Source organism: Nicotiana tomentosiformis, chromosome 9 (genome assembly GCF_000390325.3).
Source record: "Nicotiana tomentosiformis chromosome 9, ASM39032v3, whole genome shotgun sequence".
NCBI lineage: Eukaryota > Viridiplantae > Streptophyta > Magnoliopsida > Solanales > Solanaceae > Nicotiana > Nicotiana tomentosiformis.
The window spans coordinates 77,791,084-77,808,896 of record NC_090820.1 but is presented as its reverse complement, the minus strand read 5'-3'; the positions used below and the strand labels follow the sequence as shown (position 1 = coordinate 77,808,896).

General features: G+C 35.0%; 1 protein-coding gene and 2 non-coding genes across 3 annotated transcripts; 2 read left to right on the top strand and 1 right to left on the bottom strand.

Moving 5' to 3' along the window:
* Positions 1-12,310: 12,310 nt before the first annotated feature.
* Positions 12,311-15,086, top strand: LOC104120598 (exocyst complex component EXO70E2-like). The gene has a single exon (XM_009632395.4). It carries the CDS (start codon positions 12,996-12,998, stop codon positions 14,967-14,969), a length of 1,974 nt encoding a protein of 657 aa, XP_009630690.1. The 5' UTR covers positions 12,311-12,995; the 3' UTR covers positions 14,970-15,086.
* Positions 15,087-16,109: 1,023 nt separating this feature from the next.
* TRNAN-GUU (transfer RNA asparagine (anticodon GUU)) lies at positions 16,110-16,183 on the top strand. Its single transcript has one exon. It is a non-coding gene; the product is annotated as a tRNA-Asn (tRNA).
* Positions 16,184-16,516: 333 nt separating this feature from the next.
* Positions 16,517-16,588, bottom strand: TRNAP-AGG (transfer RNA proline (anticodon AGG)). Its single transcript has one exon. It is a non-coding gene; the product is annotated as a tRNA-Pro (tRNA).
* Between the last annotated feature and the right edge of the window lie 1,225 nt (positions 16,589-17,813).

Below are 17,813 nucleotides of genomic sequence, written 5' to 3'. Positions count from 1 at the left end.
GATTCTCATAATTATGATGTTAAAACTCACATATAATCATGTAAAAAGAGTTAAAAAATGAACAAAATAACTTACCCAATGACTGTAGATGAAAATCGCTCTTCAAAATCGCCTCCTACCGAGTCTAGGGTTCAAAGATGTGAAAATGAGACTAAAACTCCCGTCCCTCAGCTTTTTGTCCAGGCGCAGGTGTCGCAATTGCGACATAGGGTTCGCAAATGCGAGAAAATTATCGCAAAAGCTGAGGGACATCCTTCACTCGGAATCACGATTAAGATAACCATCTCAGCAATTAAACCATTCTACTAACTCAACCTCGTAAAACCCAAAACCACAACATGTGATAGACTCTCATACCTGTAAAACTCCCAAATCACAGGTCGTGGCCAAGCCACCCAGAAATCGCATCAAAACCCACGGTATTAGCTAATAGAAAGTCCACCTAAGTCTCATGACCCGCATTAGCAACTAAACCGAAACGATACACACAGGCTATCACAATAGAGTTTCCCCAACTAACGTGAACACATGAACAAAGTACAAGAACCATAAAACATAACCATATATGAAGCAAGGTAGGATGAATTTTACCAATAAATGGGACCGAATCGAAATAACACAAATGCATCTTTATAATCAATCGAAACCACACTTGTAATGACATCATGTGGTGCATCAACCTTCGCCCAACCAGGAAGAGCATAACAATGGACATGACCTCCCTCTCTAGGGCAACTTCCACTTGTCTGACCTCCACCCCTAGTTGGCGGTGCAGGTATAGCAGCAAATGGAGCGAAACTCATAGCCTGAATACCACGCTGTGACAGATATGTCCAGAGTTTGGGACAATCTCTCACCATGTGGCTAGTATCCCCACACTCAAAGCAACCCCTCCACTTACGTGGTTGTGGGAGCTATCTGGTACGGGTACTCTGGGACCCATGGATATCTGAGACACCGCATGAAGCCTGAAGTACAAATTGAATGGGCTGACCCACAAAACCTCTACCATGACATACCCTACCTCCAAAATAGGTATCAGTAGATTCACCTGGTCCACGAGGCCTCTTTGCCTCCCTGTCCTCTCTCTCCTGGCCCTGCATACCCTCTAATCTGCGAGCGATATCTACCACCTGCTAAAATGGAACATCCATCTCCAACTCCTAAGATATGCTAGGTCGGATACCATAACCGAGCCCCTCAATGAACCTGCGGACTCGCTCTCTAACTGTAGAAACGAAATTAGGTGTGTGACAGGACAACTCACTGAATCTGATGGCGTACTCTGATATTGTCATAGTGCCCTAACGCAGCTGCTCGAACTCTGTACGCCATGCATCCCGGAGGGTCTTGGGAACAAACTCCCTCAAAAACATCTTTGAAAACTGAGTCCAAGTGGGTGGCGCTGCATCCGCTGGTCTACCCTCCTCATTAACCTGTCACCACTAATATGCTGCTCCAGACAACTGAAACGTAGTAAAAGCAACTTCACTCATCTCCACAATACACATGGTGCGGAAAATACAGTGGCACTTCTCTAGAATCAATTGCGCGTCCTCGGTAGCTAGGCCACTTTAAGTAGGAGGACGATACTTTTTGAACCTCTCAAGTCTCAAATGATCTTGGTTGGACCTCAGGCTGAACCAGAATAATAGGTTATGCTCGCATAATACCCGAAACCTAACCGAGGTGTACCTGCTACTCTAGAGTAGGGGCAGTGGGAGTCTGAGCTTCTCCCTCGGACGGTGAAGTAGTTGGTGCAACTAGAATCAATCATGCGTTAGCTAATGTACCAAACATGCTCAGGAACTACGCTAACGTCTCCTGAAGTCTCGGGATAGGAACAGGCACCTCTGGTGCCTGTCCCCCAATTGCAGTTACTGGTGGCCCCTCAGCTACTGCTCTGGCAGGCACTCTATCTGTAGCACGTGCTCCTTCTTGGCCTTTACCCCGACCCCTAGTAACACCGACTTTGGGTCGCAGAGTCATCAGTAACTGCAGCTTGTATTCTCACCATATGTGAGAAAATAGAATGTCAAAGGCTCAAACTCCGAAATCAATAAACTTGCACGATAGGAATGAAAGAAGTGAAGTTTCCTAATAGTTTTGTAGCCTCTCGAGGATAAGTACAGATGCCTCTGTATCGATCCACAAGACTCTACTAAACTTGCTTATGATTGATAAAACCTAGAAATCTAGAGGTCTGATACCAACTTGTCACGATCCAAAATTCCTCCATATGAGTCGTGAAGGTACCTAGTCTCTAAGACTAGGTAAGACTAACACTTACTTACTGAATTAATAACAGATTTTAACCAAACAACTATTAAGCATGAACCAGAAATTTTTATATAAAGCCAACAATCCCAAGTAGATATACAACACCCTAAAATCGGTAGTACAAGTCATAAGCTCTACTGAGTTTACTAGAAAATCTCTAAGTATAACTGTTCCGAAATATAAATAAACAGTACAAAGTAAAGTTTCAGAAGGTAACTCTGAGGCCTACGAACGCAGCGACAGGTATACCTTAAAGTCTCCACAGCAATACACAATTAGCTATCTAATGATCAACAAGCTCTGAGATACCTGGATCTGCATAAAAATGTGCAACAAGCATAGCATGAGTACTCCACGGCGGCACCCATTAAGTATCAAGACTAACCTCGGTGGAGTAGTGACGAGGAACAGTCAAGACACCTACTAGACATAATAACCTGTACGATTATGAATATAAAACTTACAGGGAACAATATAAAGCTAAACGTGGTAAGAATAATGTTACAATGCTTGCAATAAGAACTAGAACAACAATTAACAACAAGGAGCCAACAAGTAATAACGTTGTAAAGTAAGCGGAATACAATTTAAGTCCGGTGAAACCAAGTAAAGAAATACAAGTTACAGCCCAATAAAAACAACCGCTCTCATACAAGATTTATTCAAGAATTTTCCCGAGGTACCACACCTCATAATCACAAATCACGGGTTCCAAATCACGAACCCTAATCCTTGGCATCTTATGCCCACATTAAAAATCACAACCGTACGGACAACTCACGTCCTGCACGGACAACTCAGGTGCCAATACCATTAATACCTCATATCTGCACGGACAACTCACGTGCTAAGGGAGTGATAATATCTCATATCCGCACGGACAACTCATGTGCCAACAGTACAACTCTCACACAGAAGGCAAGTATACGAGAATATATGTAAATAATCAATAAACATCATGGTTCATCTTCTTATACTGATATAAGTGAGTAATTATGGTGTATGCTTATGCAAGTGTTCTAAAACGACTCGCGACAACAAGTAAGATCAGAGATTATGAAAGGCACATAGGAAACAACTCAACAAAACATCAAATGTATGACTCACACAAAGTAGGCACACCACTACATAAATATTATCAACAACAATTCCCCTAGGCCATCACAAGTCATCACAAATCATCCCTGACATATCCCCCTTGTCTCACCGCGTGCGCAACAATAAAGTAAATGCTCGTCATGTCTCGCTACACACGCATAACAATATTCCCTTCTTGTTTTGCCACATGTGCAAACCCATATATATAGGCCGCCTTTTCATGCTGCATGTGTAAATATCGATAATAATAATAGCACGGACAACTCACGTGCGAACACCCCAACAAATCCTCTCAACAACATCATGTGTGCAAAAAACATAACAATACAATATAACAACTCGCTCCACATGTGCCCATATGCCACATTATTTCCTTACAAACAAGTCCAATACCACAACCACACATTGCCTCGGCGCAACAACACTGAATACAACAACAACAACAATAATAATAACTCGGGAGTACGACAAGTAAATCAACATAAGAATTATAAAACACAATGAAACGGGAGAACAAGCTCATAATGAAAGACATAACAAGTAATAATGCCTTCAAATAATAATAACTCGACAATGAGAGAGATAATGTGTAATAACGATATCAAATAAGAATAACTCGGCGATAGGAGAGATAACATGTAATAATAATTTCATGATAACATGTAACAATGATTTCAAATAAGAATAACTCGTAAATAAGAGAGATAACATGTATCAATTATTTCAAATAAGAATAACTCAACAATAAGAGAGATAACATGTAACAGTGATTTCAAGTAAGGATAAATCACAATAGAAGAGATAGGATGTAACAATGACTTCAAATATGGATAAGTCAACAATGGAAGAGATAACAGGTAATAATCACTTCAAATAGGGATAACCAATTACGGAAGAGATAACATGTGACAATAACTTCAATTAAGGATAATCAACCACGGAAGAGACAACATATAACGGTAAAGAGGCAACAATTGCAATTAAAGCATGTGAGAGTATATTTGGCAACAAAGATCGGACATGAACCAATCAACTTCAAATATGGTATGTAAGGGTAAATTTAGCAATGGAGGATATAACATGATAAGGAAACTTCATTTTAATGTACATAAGAGACTAAAAGTCCAAAACGGTCAAATTTTCACATATAAGTCATGTACACACTCATCATATCGTGTACACGTCTTTCACGAAATTCAAATAGTGCAGACAAATCAATCCCTATGGGGTAGTTCCCCCACAAAATATTAGGCAAGATACTTACCTTAAAAGCGCTCAATCAATACTCTAAAATAGCTTTTCCTTTACGATTCACCTCCGCTCGACTCAAATCTAACCAAAATTGACTCAATAATATCAAATAGCGCAAGAGAAATCAATTCCAATAATTAAAGCTATGATCTTTTCACAACTACCCATAACCCCACGAGTCCATATATGTGTTTTGTTTCAAAATCCGAGTCCAAATCGACTCTCAAAACTCAAATTCTCATTTTTCAAAATATAGACAAAGTTTCTCAAATTTTCACTTTGATTCTCATAATTTTGATCTTAAAACTCACATATATTCATATAAAATAGCTGGAAATTGAACAAAATCACTCACCCAATGATTATAGATGAAAATACCTCTTCAAAATTGCCTTCTACCGAATCTAGGTTTCAAAACTGTAAAAATGAGACTAAAATTCCCGTCCCTCAACTTTTTGTCCAGGCGTTGGTGTCGCAATTGCGACCTGGGGTTCGCAAATGCGAACCCCGCAAATGTAAAAAAATTATCGCAGAAGCGAAATCTCTCCCATCCCTGTTGTCATCACAAATGCGATGAATAGTTTGTAAATGCAAACTTTGGACCATCGCAAAAGCAATCAAGATGATCGCCGATCACTACTGAACCTAGATCACCTTCGCAAATGCGAACAAAGGGTTCGCTAATGTGAATCTAGCAGACTAAGACATTTCTCGCAAATGCGATCTCCCACCTCGCATTTGCGAGACCTGCAGCACTTGTTCAACACCAGCAACACTAAAACTCTTCCAAACACACAGAAACGCGTACGAAACTCACTCGAGCCTTCGGGGATCCAAACCAAACACCAACACAAGTCTAAAAATATAACATAAACTCGCTCGCGCCATCAAATCATTAAAATAACATCCGAAATCATGAATCGGACCTCCAAAACACATGAAATCAATATGAAACTCAAGAACTTCTAAAAAAACACAATTGTGCGTCTGATTCCTATCAAATCAACTCGGAATAATGCCTAGCTTTGGGGGAAAGTTCCAAATGACGAAACACACCTATTCTAAGTCACGAAACAGAAATCCAAATACGAAAGCTACGAAGTCAACCTACAGTCAAATTTATAAAAATTCTAAGCTTTTAAATTGCCAGTTTTCGGCAAAATAATGCAAATCAACCTACGGACCTCCGAATTCGATTCCGGACACACGCCCAAGTCCAAAATCACGATACGAACCTATCGGAACCATCAAAATACAGTTCTGGGGTCGTTTTCATAAAAGTCAAACCCCAATCAACATTTTCAGCTTAAGCTTCTAAAGTGAGAATCACTCATCCAACTTCATCCTGAAACATCCGAAAATCAAATCCTACTGTGCACACAAATCATAATACATAATATGAAGTCATTCAAGACCTCGAACCACTAAAAGGAACCTTAAAGCTTAAAATAACTAGTTGGGTCTTTACAGCAGGTTCCTGTTCTTCGCCTCCTTCGAGTTCAGCTACAATGAATTCAACTCCAGCGGTAGCTATGGATGGTTTCAACTCAACTTTTGATTTTTAACATCAATTCGCAACCCAGAACTCCAGACTCTATTATTGGACTTCAGCTTTAGGTTGCCAATCCGACTCAATTCCATTAATATCTTCCCAAGGGAGTTCAAATTTGAACTACAAACTCCCAACAACAGCTCGAACAAAGCTCGAAATTAATTTGGAACAAGACTCACTAAATCGACAAACCCTAGGTCATTTTCTGCGTCAATTCCGCCCAATCAGCTCAAGTTTTCGATCGAACCCCTAGAAAATTGATCCCAAATGGTCCAAATCTATAGATTCAGCTTCACAAATGTGTTTTCAACAAGAAACTTAACACACCCAATCGATTTTGAACCCCCAATTTTCAGATTCAAAACAAACCAGACTTTCTCCGAGGTGCGATAATGTTGGGTAATAGACATTTCCCTTCAAAACGTCGAATTGTTAGCTCAAAATCAATGATTAGCTACCAATTTTTCACGGATATCAACGAATTTGCATTAGATTTAATATTTTCGGATCATAATCGATAGAGAGAACACACTTTCTTTCTATTTTGGGAACAAATAATGAAGAACAACATCATTTTCTATTTTAAACATGAATGGACAATGATAGACTTTTCTATTTGTTTTTGAAATTTTTCATTTTTTTTTTATTTTCTGATTTGATGATAATCAAAATAAAGACCCAAGGATTGATAGAACAATCCTCAACCTCCGCTCTGATACCAAGATGATACGGACTATGAACGAAAATACAAATATAGCAAAATACGCGGAATCAAAATAAGAGCTAGACCTACAATTTATTGGAAGAACAAAACCAATTAGGCTAAGGAAACCCTCAAGAGATTGGCAACTCTTGAAAATCCGGATAAAGTAATTAAGCAATTAATCATTCACTATTAATCTCTCATCAACTAAGATTAATTTAACACTAATGAAAGCATAAACAAAGCAATAAAGAAATTAAAGGCATAAACTCATAAATGCATGTCTTCAAGTTTATCATTCAACAAGTCTAACTCTAAATACATTAATGCTTAGCTATTTATACTAGAGTGCTATCTAGGCTAAATAACTGAAATACCCTTACGTAAAGGAAGCTAAGTAGACCTAATTTATAAGACTAACCTAAATAGCGAATTTTTTAAAATAGCATTCTTGATCTTGACTCCTTTAAAATATTCTAATGCTATGATGTTGACTTGAAACTTATCCTCCTTAAGCTTGCTCATCCGGCGCGTATCAACTAAGCCTAGTGTTTGAAAATTTTGGTCACCATTGAAGAATTTGAAGTTGTTAGAGTAGGTTGAAAATTCAAAAATCTTGTTAGATTCAACTCGCGGTTTTAAAGAAAACTGTTGATAATAATTGGGAACACTCAAATCCATTGGTTGGGAGTATTTCAAATTAATTTGGTGATGTATTGTCCCATTTCCGGATGGAGTTTCGCGGGTTGAAATTTGTAGGAGACAAGCCTAATTTTTATAAAAGTGTGTATAAAACTTGTTAAATATTATTACACATTTTTATAGAGTGTATATATATTATTTACAGTAAGTGTATAATTTGTATAATATTGTATACCAAATGTATAAATATTATACACCGGATTTTTAAACACTATTGTAAAAAGATAGTTAGAGTTTTATATAATATTATATACCAGGTGTATAATATTGTACAGTAGTACTAAATTTTTAAACACTGTTGTAAAAGAATAATTGGCTATGAGGCTCTAAACTTAAAAACATGGCTATGTAGTTAAATGTAATGTAGTGTGCTATATGTTTATGCAAATATCCCAAAACAAATCTAGTTGGGAACGGTTCTCTCGACCTTACAATTCAGATTAATCTGAATTCTAAAACAAATATCGAATAATATTGAGTGGGAAACTCAAAAAGTATTACTAGTGCACAATTCACTTGTCAAATTCAAAGTTCAAATGCTCAAGTATGAAATATTCAGAGGACCAAAAAGTCTAAGGCTGCATGAATGTTGATGAATTTCTATTTGCTTCACCTTTTTGACGAGGAACTTGAAGTATCTGAAGTCTGAAGTCACAGGATGTTTGAAGTTTTAGTAAATCACATTATTAATTTATTAAAATTCACCACCAATTTTGAACTTTGAACCTTCTAAGCAAGTCTAGGATATTTTGTGTATTAAGTTCATTCTGCTCCAATTGGTGAGTTAATATCTAAGCTGCAAATAATTGAGCGGTCCAACACTATTTATTGTCCACTTGATACTAAACAGTGTTTGTACAATCATCCATTTATATTATCTGTCTTTTCAGTCTTTATGTATATATATACTTCTTCAGAAAATATTTTATAGCTTTAATCATAAACCTTTTGTGCCTCTTTTTTAAATGTCTTAATTCACATCACTCCACTTATCAGACCAATAAGGGTGAATTAAAAATTGAAGAACCATAGAACGCTTCAATTTGGCCACTGGAAAAAGGCGAAGGTCAAATGAGAGACCGGCAAAGAAAAAGTAATTTTATCCGACTGACGAGATAATTCAATATATATCTTTTTTTTAAAATATTAAATATTTCAAAAGAATTTAAATTTATTAAGACGACTAATATTTAGAATCGAAGGAGTTACCAATTTGTTTATGATAATGATGGAGTAACAAATTAAATGGATATGGATTGATGATAGATAGACATATACTAACAAAATCAAAACTCCTATTTGGTATGTAATGTTTATTTTGAGAAATCATTTTTTAAAAAATATTTTTCGGTATTTGATTGGTACAAAGTACATGGCATATACAAAGTGGACCACCGTCTAAAGTTGTCGATCAATGTTAATTAGTTTGAATATTGAATGATCTTTTTTCTTTTTTGTATAATCATTAAGTATTCGGGTATTCTGATTAGTTTAGATTCACATACGCATAACATCTATTAAAGGAGAAAGTGCTCACTACTAGGAGATTCTTTATTTATAAGCTCAAAGCCGAGAGCTTCGGTTAAGAATGAAAAGATCATATTCATTCCACCATACTTCTTGATAGTGAATACCGGATAGATCTAAATAAAGTTGAATGAATGCATATGATTCATAAACTCAATTAATTTAGGATTATGATGTAGTGTTGAGTCTATTAATTGATTGAAAGGTAAATAATAATACTCCTTGTTCGACGAAAAACAAATACTCCTTGTTCATTGAAGCAAATTATATGAGCAAGAATTAAATTGCTTTAGCCCAAGTCATTTCTTATTTTGATGAATATTATTTTTTCTCGAAAAAATATGTACAGTAATTTAGACAATTAAATACTAAAAACTATTTTTATTATAGAATACGTCTTCCCCCGTAGACACCCTAAATTTGAATCATTTGGAGTTTTAAATGAATTAACGAGATATTGTTTTTTCAACTCTATCAAAAAGACATATTTTCCATTAATACATATTATGATTCTTTACTTTGACGGGTTATAAATATCAAAATTTAATATTTTTGGATATTTTTTCACATCAATTATCAATACCAAATAGCAGTATATTATGTTAATCGATTATTGATGATATTATGCATAGTGTGGTATATCAATAATAATGAAATTAATAGTAAGAGAAAAATTCGTTGACTTTAAAAATCACGAGGGTTCAAGTCCCTTTATCCTCCAAAAAATTTATTGCACCAATACAAAAATTTTGCAAAGCTTGGATTACAAGTGTTGTTGATCGTTGAATCGCTAGACTGAACGAATTAAAATGTTGTTGATAGTTGGATAAAAATAAAAGATAAAGGAAACGAAGACACCCCCCCCCCCCCCAAGCTCCACACATGCCTTGCAGCATAGGACATAAATAAATTAGTTTAAATTTGTACACTAATAATGTACAATTTTTTTGCATTATCAGATAAAGAGCTGCAATGAATAGGCATTAATAAATTTGATATGATAACCTGAAAATTAAATTACTATCTTATTATAATAAATTAAATTGCAGCAATAATGCTAAATTCTTTACACGGTCATTATACAAAACGTAAATCCTAAATAAATAGTTGCTCCATCTTTCCTGTGCTTGGTTTTCTTCCCTACTTTTTAATATATTTTTTGGAATTCCCATGACTAGAAGCTGTCCAAGCAATAAATAACAACCCCAAGAAAATTAATGTAAAAGGGGTCAAGATTAAAGAACTGGAGGCAAGTGGAAGCTAGAAACATCCCCCATGCACCAACATGTACCGGTCAGTTTTAGTTTATACTTTATTGTCTCTTTCTTTTAACTTTTCTCTCGGTTTTCGGTACTTATATTAAAATTGTACCCCAATTAATTTAAATTCATATTGCGTAAAATTCATTAAATATTTTGAAGCATTTCCTATTATAACTTTTTCTATTCATAGAGCTCGAACTCGAAATTTTTAATTAAGAGTAAAGGAATCATATCTACTCAATCACAATTATTAATTGTAATAATACGTTGTATATGTGTGTGATGAAAGGTTGATTAGTTCATCGTTGCAACTTGTAGCTCGTCACGTTCTAATTCGACCCCATTTTTCTTTGTTTAAATTGCATTTGAATATTAACGAATTAGACGACAAACTATTGACTAATAACAATCCCAAATCTGATCACTTTCACAATTAGTTTTTCGGTATAACCATCAGGTATATATTCAAAATTTGTATATTGACCCAACTTATTATTTGCACAGGATATTATCTTTATTGGAAGTAAAACACCTCCTAATGAAAGATTTTCCATTCATAAAGCTCGAATTCGAAATTTATGGTTAGAAATCAAAACTCCCTCACACTTCATTGTTCTTTCACAATGTATTCATGTCTTACTTAGTATTGTTAAAAATTTGAATTGTGATTATCGTTCCAGTATATGTATATCTCTTCTTTACATTTATTTTGGGGGAAAAGCTCAAATGAGACACCAAATAGTGTACACTTTATATATCCAATTGTATTTTTTTTTGTTTTTACATTTTTCTTGTTTCTTGATAACAAAGCTAGCAAGGAAGAAAAGGGATGAATGAGTTGACTGTTAGCACTCACTATGTTACAAACCTATAGACTTTTCTTCATATTTTATGTGTACATAAATTTTGGTCTTTTCTGACTTTTTTGGCTTATCTTCATCCAATCTTTAAGCTGTTGTATCAAAATGAAAGTCCAACAACAGACAGAATAGACCATAACCTCCTCCAATCCAAAAGATATTTTAATTAGTTTTAAAAAAACTTAAAAATTGTTAATCATTTGGAATGACTATTTCTCTGTTCGGAAAAGAAAGAATAGTCTAAGTTTTAAGAACCCAAATATTGTTTATTTCTTAGTGACCTACATGATTCAATACAAAGAACGCCACCAATATATTATAACGAAATTTGTTATAAAATGAATGTTTATTCCAAAAGAAGGGAATACTCACCTTCTCTACATCTGATTAATAATTCCCTAACCTTTTTTTCTTTTTCTTTTTTTGGTTATGGGATCCCCTTACCTCCCTAACCAACAAAAAAAAAAGGAAAGAATTTAAATCGGATTACTCAAAAAGTAAAATTTTGTCTTATTTTGTGATTCACTTGGTTGCATTTTTATTTTCCGTATAAGTAACACCAATATAATTTTGTAGTTCTGCAAAAGCTCTTTTTAGAAGGTCAAAGTTAATATTGAAAACAAGAATTTATCCCAATTTATGTAGTTTAAATTAAACAAATCACTAGTGCTAAATAATCCAGGAATTATCAATCTCCGCATTATAATTTCATCATAATTTTGTCCGTAAAACACACATGATCCGGTAAAGGGATCGTTTAGTTTAAAACAGGATTATCCAAGAATTATAATCTCACCTCCTATATGGATAAATAATAGTACCAAGTTTTTGGTATAAAGTTATACTGGTAATAGCTGATACGACGGATGCAATCCCAAATTTTATACCGGATTACTAACCAAACGACCCCGTAGTATTTGTCCTAAAAATAGAGTCTTTTTGTCTCCTATTAAAAAGGAGATATTGCCTGTAGTAATAACGGTTTTACCCGCAAAGACTATTTCAGGTAAATCTAAGAGACTTTTTGCCTCAAAAGTTTCAACAAGACTAATGGTCAAAGCCGCACTTGTCAAACCCAACGCCAATTCAGAGAAAGTCATCAGAAAGCAGCTACAAGGGAAACCAAAACCAACATTTGTTTCCTCTATTTCAGCTTAAATTTCCAAGGGAAATATTATATTCCAGTCTTATAATCTGATAATATCTCTAGAAGGGTCAGTTTTTCTTTGTTCTTATTCAAAAAACATATACCAATTGCAAACTTATTAGCATATATATATAGATCTTATTCACTCATATAGTGATAATCTTACTTTTTGCATCAAGATTCCAGCTTTCTTCTGATTCTTGAAAAAAGTTTATATTTCTATTTTTGTACTTTTTTCTCCATATTTGGCCCTAGGAAATCCTTAGTTAGCTAACAACTTTGGGTTTTCCAAATTTGGGGAAAACTATTATATTCACTGATATCCTACTTTCTGCTTCAAAGATTTCAGCTTCCTTCTGATTCTTGCATCTGGGGTCTAGCCATTTATCCTATCTTTGCTGAGCCCTTTTGTTTTGTCTATCCAATTCACCTTAAAAAGGAGGTTGGAGTTTTAAAAAATTGATTCTTTACATTTTGTCTATCCAATTCACCCTAACTCCGAGCCCGTTAAAAGAGGCAGTGCTCTCTACTCGGTTAAGGGTGGAGGGATTTCATTCAACGCATCACACTTCTTGGTGGTGTGTTAAGCTAATTTCTTGGATTCTTTTATGATATGGGAGACTGTGAAGCTACTCTTCCTGTAATGGAGGATGAAGAAAAACTGATTGTAGCTGCACTGCAGATTGTGAAAGCATTGGAAAAGAAAAGGAATTTAACACATGATGCAAGAAAAATTCTGGCTGATTTAGGCTCTCAATTGTCTTCCTTGAGTGAAAACAAACCTGAGAAATTATTTGGTGAAACTGACGACACTATAGAGAAGTTCAGTGAGCTTGAGGAGCAGCTTAACATAGTGCAGAATAAGGTGATGAGCTGGGAAGTGGATCAATCTGTTATATGGGATTGTGGCCCTGAATATGCAGATGATTATTTGAGGTCAGTGGATGAAGCTCGAAAACTGATTGAACGGTTAGAGAGTTTGAATGTGGATAAAGATAGTAAAGAGGATAAGCTTTTGTGCAGGGCTCATGAGGTTATGCAAATAGCCATGAATCGGCTTGAGGAGGAGTTTAGGCACTTGCTTGTTCACAACAAGCAGCCTTTTGAGCCTGAGCATATGTCTTTTCGTTCAAGCGAAGATGATGAGGGTTCTATTGTTTCATTTGGAGATGACTCAATAGAGGATGTGGTTCAAAGAGATAGCATGAGTAGGCGCTCAGAGGAATACGTCGTTGAACTTGTGCATCCGGATGTGATTCCTGACTTAAGGTGCATTGCCAATTTGATGTTCAATTCAAATTATGGTAGAGAGTGCTCGCAAACATTTATCAGTGTTAGAAAGGATGCCTTGGATGATTTCCTATTCATTCTTGAAGTAGAGAAATTGAGCATAGAGGATGTGATGAAGATGGAATGGAACTCATTGAACTCCAAAATCAGGAGATGGATACGGTGTATGAAGATCTTTGTGCGCGTCTATCTTGCCAGTGAAAAATGGTTAAGTGATCAGATTTTTGGTGATCTTGATTCAGTTAGTTCGGTTTGCTTTGCTGAATCTTCAAAAGCTTCAATACTGCATCTTCTGAAATTTGCTGAAGCGGTGGCTATTGGATCTCATCAACCGGAGAAGTTGATTCGGATTCTTGACATGTATGAGGTGCTTTCAGATCTTATCCCAGATATTGATGCTCTGTACTCTGATGATGCTGGATTATGTGTTAGAACCGAGTGCCAAGACATCCTCGGAAGCTTGGCCGATTGTGCAAGAACAACATTTCTTGAATTTGAGAATGCTGTTGCATCCAGCATATCGACGAATCCTTTTCCTGGTGGTGGAATACACCCTCTCACGAGATACGTTATGAACTACATGAAAACTCTTACAGATTATAGCAAGATCCTTAATAAGCTTCTGAAGGACAACGAGCAAGAAGATTTGGTGGCGATTTCACCAGAAATGACACCGGATAGGGAAGAGGACAACAGTAACAGAATTTGCTACATTTCTCCACTGGCTCAACATTTTCGATCCTTCACTTCAATTTTGGAATGCAACCTAGACGATAAGTCCAAGTTATACAAGGATGAATCACTAGGTCACCTTTTCTTGATGAATAATATTCATTACATGGCTGAAAAGGTGAAGAATTATCATGATCTAAGAACAATACTAGGCGATGATTGGATTCGCAAACATAATTGGAGATTCCAACAGCATGCAATGAACTACGAGAGAGCTACTTGGAGCTCCATCCTTTCGTTACTTAGGGACGAAGGGCTTCAGAATCCAGGCTCAAATTCTATCTCTAAAACTCTGCTCAAAGAGAGACTGCAGAGCTTTTATCTTGCATTTGATGAAGCTTACAAGAGTCAGACAGGTTGGTCAATAGCTGATTGCCAACTTCGTGAAGATCTTCGGATCTCAATATCTCTTAAAGTTATTCAAGCATATAGGACATTTATCGGAAGGCACACTAACCATATTAGTGACAAATACATTAAGTACAGTGCCGATGACTTGGAGAATTTCTTGTTGGATCTCTTTGAGGGATCTCCAAGATCATTACATGGTTCTCACAGGAAATGAGCTTAATGTATTAAGAGATTTCTGTCAAAATGAGATCAAGATTTTCTCATTCTCAATTTGTTAGTTAGATTGTAAATGATGTCCATTTTATAATAGGTTGATTGTTTCACTTTTGTATCTTCCCAAAGTGAAAAAGATCTCTAAGAGTTATTTCCCTAATGTATTTATTAACTTTTTTGACATCAAAATTTGGTTTTTCAGATTGAATGACATGTTTTACTTTCTGGAATGCATTGATTTGATATTTGTTTTGGTTTTTCAGATTGAATGACATGTTTTACTTTCTGGAATGCATTGATTTGATATTTGTTTATAGTTGTAGGATTCACAGCTTGATACTTCAGAAAAAGTGGGAGTGAGCATCATAACTTTCATACCGATTTCGGTGGGGTTAGTATGCTGAAAAATAAGATATGTAACCTGCTATAATAGGTTAAATTTTCACCGACAGTGTAAAAGTTCCGTTAGAATGTCCGTTAATATACATTGAATCCAAAACCGAAACAGATACTTTTGTAACTCACTCTACTGCAAGCTTTATACTATTCCTGATTTACAGTCACCACAAATTTGCTTAATGGCTTTTTTCTCTGATCTGAGTGTGGAGGAGATTTAGTTTAGTCGTGACTCGTGAACCAAAGATGTAACACTTGAAGAACCTTAACATCCTTATCCTAGTAATAACAAATCTTATTAACTAGAATTGAGGTATAGGAACATGACTATTTATGTTAATACCTTATATATATTTACAACTGGGATCAAATCATTACTTTTAGAATGCAAATAGTGTGTTGTATTATTGAACTGTTGGGTAATTGTTAGTATCAATATGAGTATTTGGATTATGTATCATTGTATCTTTGCCTAGACCTCAATATCCTTTTTATGCTTATTCATACTCTATGGGGTGAGAAACTCCCCGTTCCCTTCTTCGCCTAATTCGATCTAACTCGGTTTGAGAATTTTTTTTCATAAATTTCTTTCACCAAGTCATCATCCGCAATCAGCTCTTATATCGTGGTATCAATGGGTGAGTTCCTTTTTTGTCTTGTCCGAAAACTTTCCATATTCTTAATTGGAGAAAGACACGTTTATGGATAAATAAATTAAATCTGCTTATGTTGTCTAAGCAAGCAAGCTGGAATAGCTCAGTTGGTTAGAGCGTGTGGCTGTTAACCACAAGGTCGGAGGTTCAAGCCCTCCTTCTAGCGAAATAAGCTTTTTAATTTTTTCAGTTTTCTACTATACGAATTATTATTTGACTTTTGCCTATCAAATTTCTTTTTTTCTTGTAAAAAGTAAAAACATGAATATGATGGCTTAAAATTTTGAAAATGTGATTAAATATGCATCATAATGAACTCTAAAACACTTAATATGCAAACTCCAGAAAAATTCATCTGTTCCTGTTCCAATTTAATAGATATGCTTCTGTAAATGGTTCAAGGGAATTGAGAACTTGACAATTTGAGCAATGAGAGAGAGAAACTGAGAAAATGTAGTTGGGGGGGGGGGGGGGGAATGGGAAAAAATATAAAACATGAGGGGCATTCCGAGAATTGAACTCGGGACCTCTCGCACCCTAAGCGAGAATCATACCACTAGACCAAATGCCCTTATTTGACTATTTGAGCTCGACATAATATCAATTTAACGTTTTCCTATATAAGAACATGCCTGCTTTACAGAGAAAATATTTGCCCCTTTTTTGCATATTCTTTACGTTAAATGCCATCGCACAGTTTAGTAAATAACGTGAACATCTGAGGCATTTTAATGGCTCATTATCTTGAAACTTCCATGTAGGCCCCACATATTTTCAGTTGTTTTACTGGGTTGATACTGTGCTTTTCATTTTTCTATCTTACTCTTATATATATTTTGTATCTCTATTAGTAGGCTTCTCATATTAAAATGTGCTCTGTTTCTTTTACTTCTTGCCATCATGTCTTATGTGGCTTTATCTTCCTTCTTTTCCCTTTTTGTGCTTCTAACAATTTTCATGCTTATATATGGTATGAAATTAACATTATACTATAAAAAGGAAATTATTTCTCCAATAAATTTCTTGTGAAGCTCTAAATTAAAATATTGTTATATTTTGCTTCAAATCCCATCTATGTTCGCATATTGGTTATTAGTTAGAAATTACTCTTAATTTAATTTGATTATTATTTAAATTTGTATTTCTTATATTTGCCCTAAATTCAATGGACCAGAATATCTATATTATGTGAAAAAAGCCAAATATGTACAATATTTTAGTTAAGTAGCTTCTTGAGTAGCAAGTGATATGTATATTTATATTAATACTTGAAACTGATTTGCTTATCCTAAAAAATTAAGAAATGGTATAAATTTCTGTTGATATTCCTTCAAAAAATATATCTTACACTTACTTATTATTTACAACTATCTTTAATATCGTACTCGAAATTTAAATATAATAATTTTATAAAAAAATTTAGCTAAGATAAATTAAATGTCAATCAAAATATAATGTTCAATCTAAAGAAAGTAGACGACATAAGAATATTTCAAAGAATAAATATTCATTAGCTAAAAATATAGACAAAACATACCTAAGCAGTTAATATTTTATAGAATTTTCTCTAATACTTGAGAACATTGATAAAAAATAAGAAAACTTTATGCAATATGGTCTATGGGAATACCAGTTAATCGAGTATAATCTTTCAACACAATATATAGATTGCAATGTTGGGCCTCTGGGCAGCACGGGCTTTACTTCCGCTAATATATGAGAAAGCACTAGAATTTAGGTGGATAAACTAGTAAGTTTTCTAGAGAAAAACTACTATACCATTTATCATGTTATTA

Excerpts from the sequence above, each read along its gene's own strand:
- LOC104120598 (XM_009632395.4), top strand. The coding sequence starts at position 12,996 with ATGGGAGACTGTGAAGCTACTCTTCCTGTAATGGAGGATGAAGAAAAA.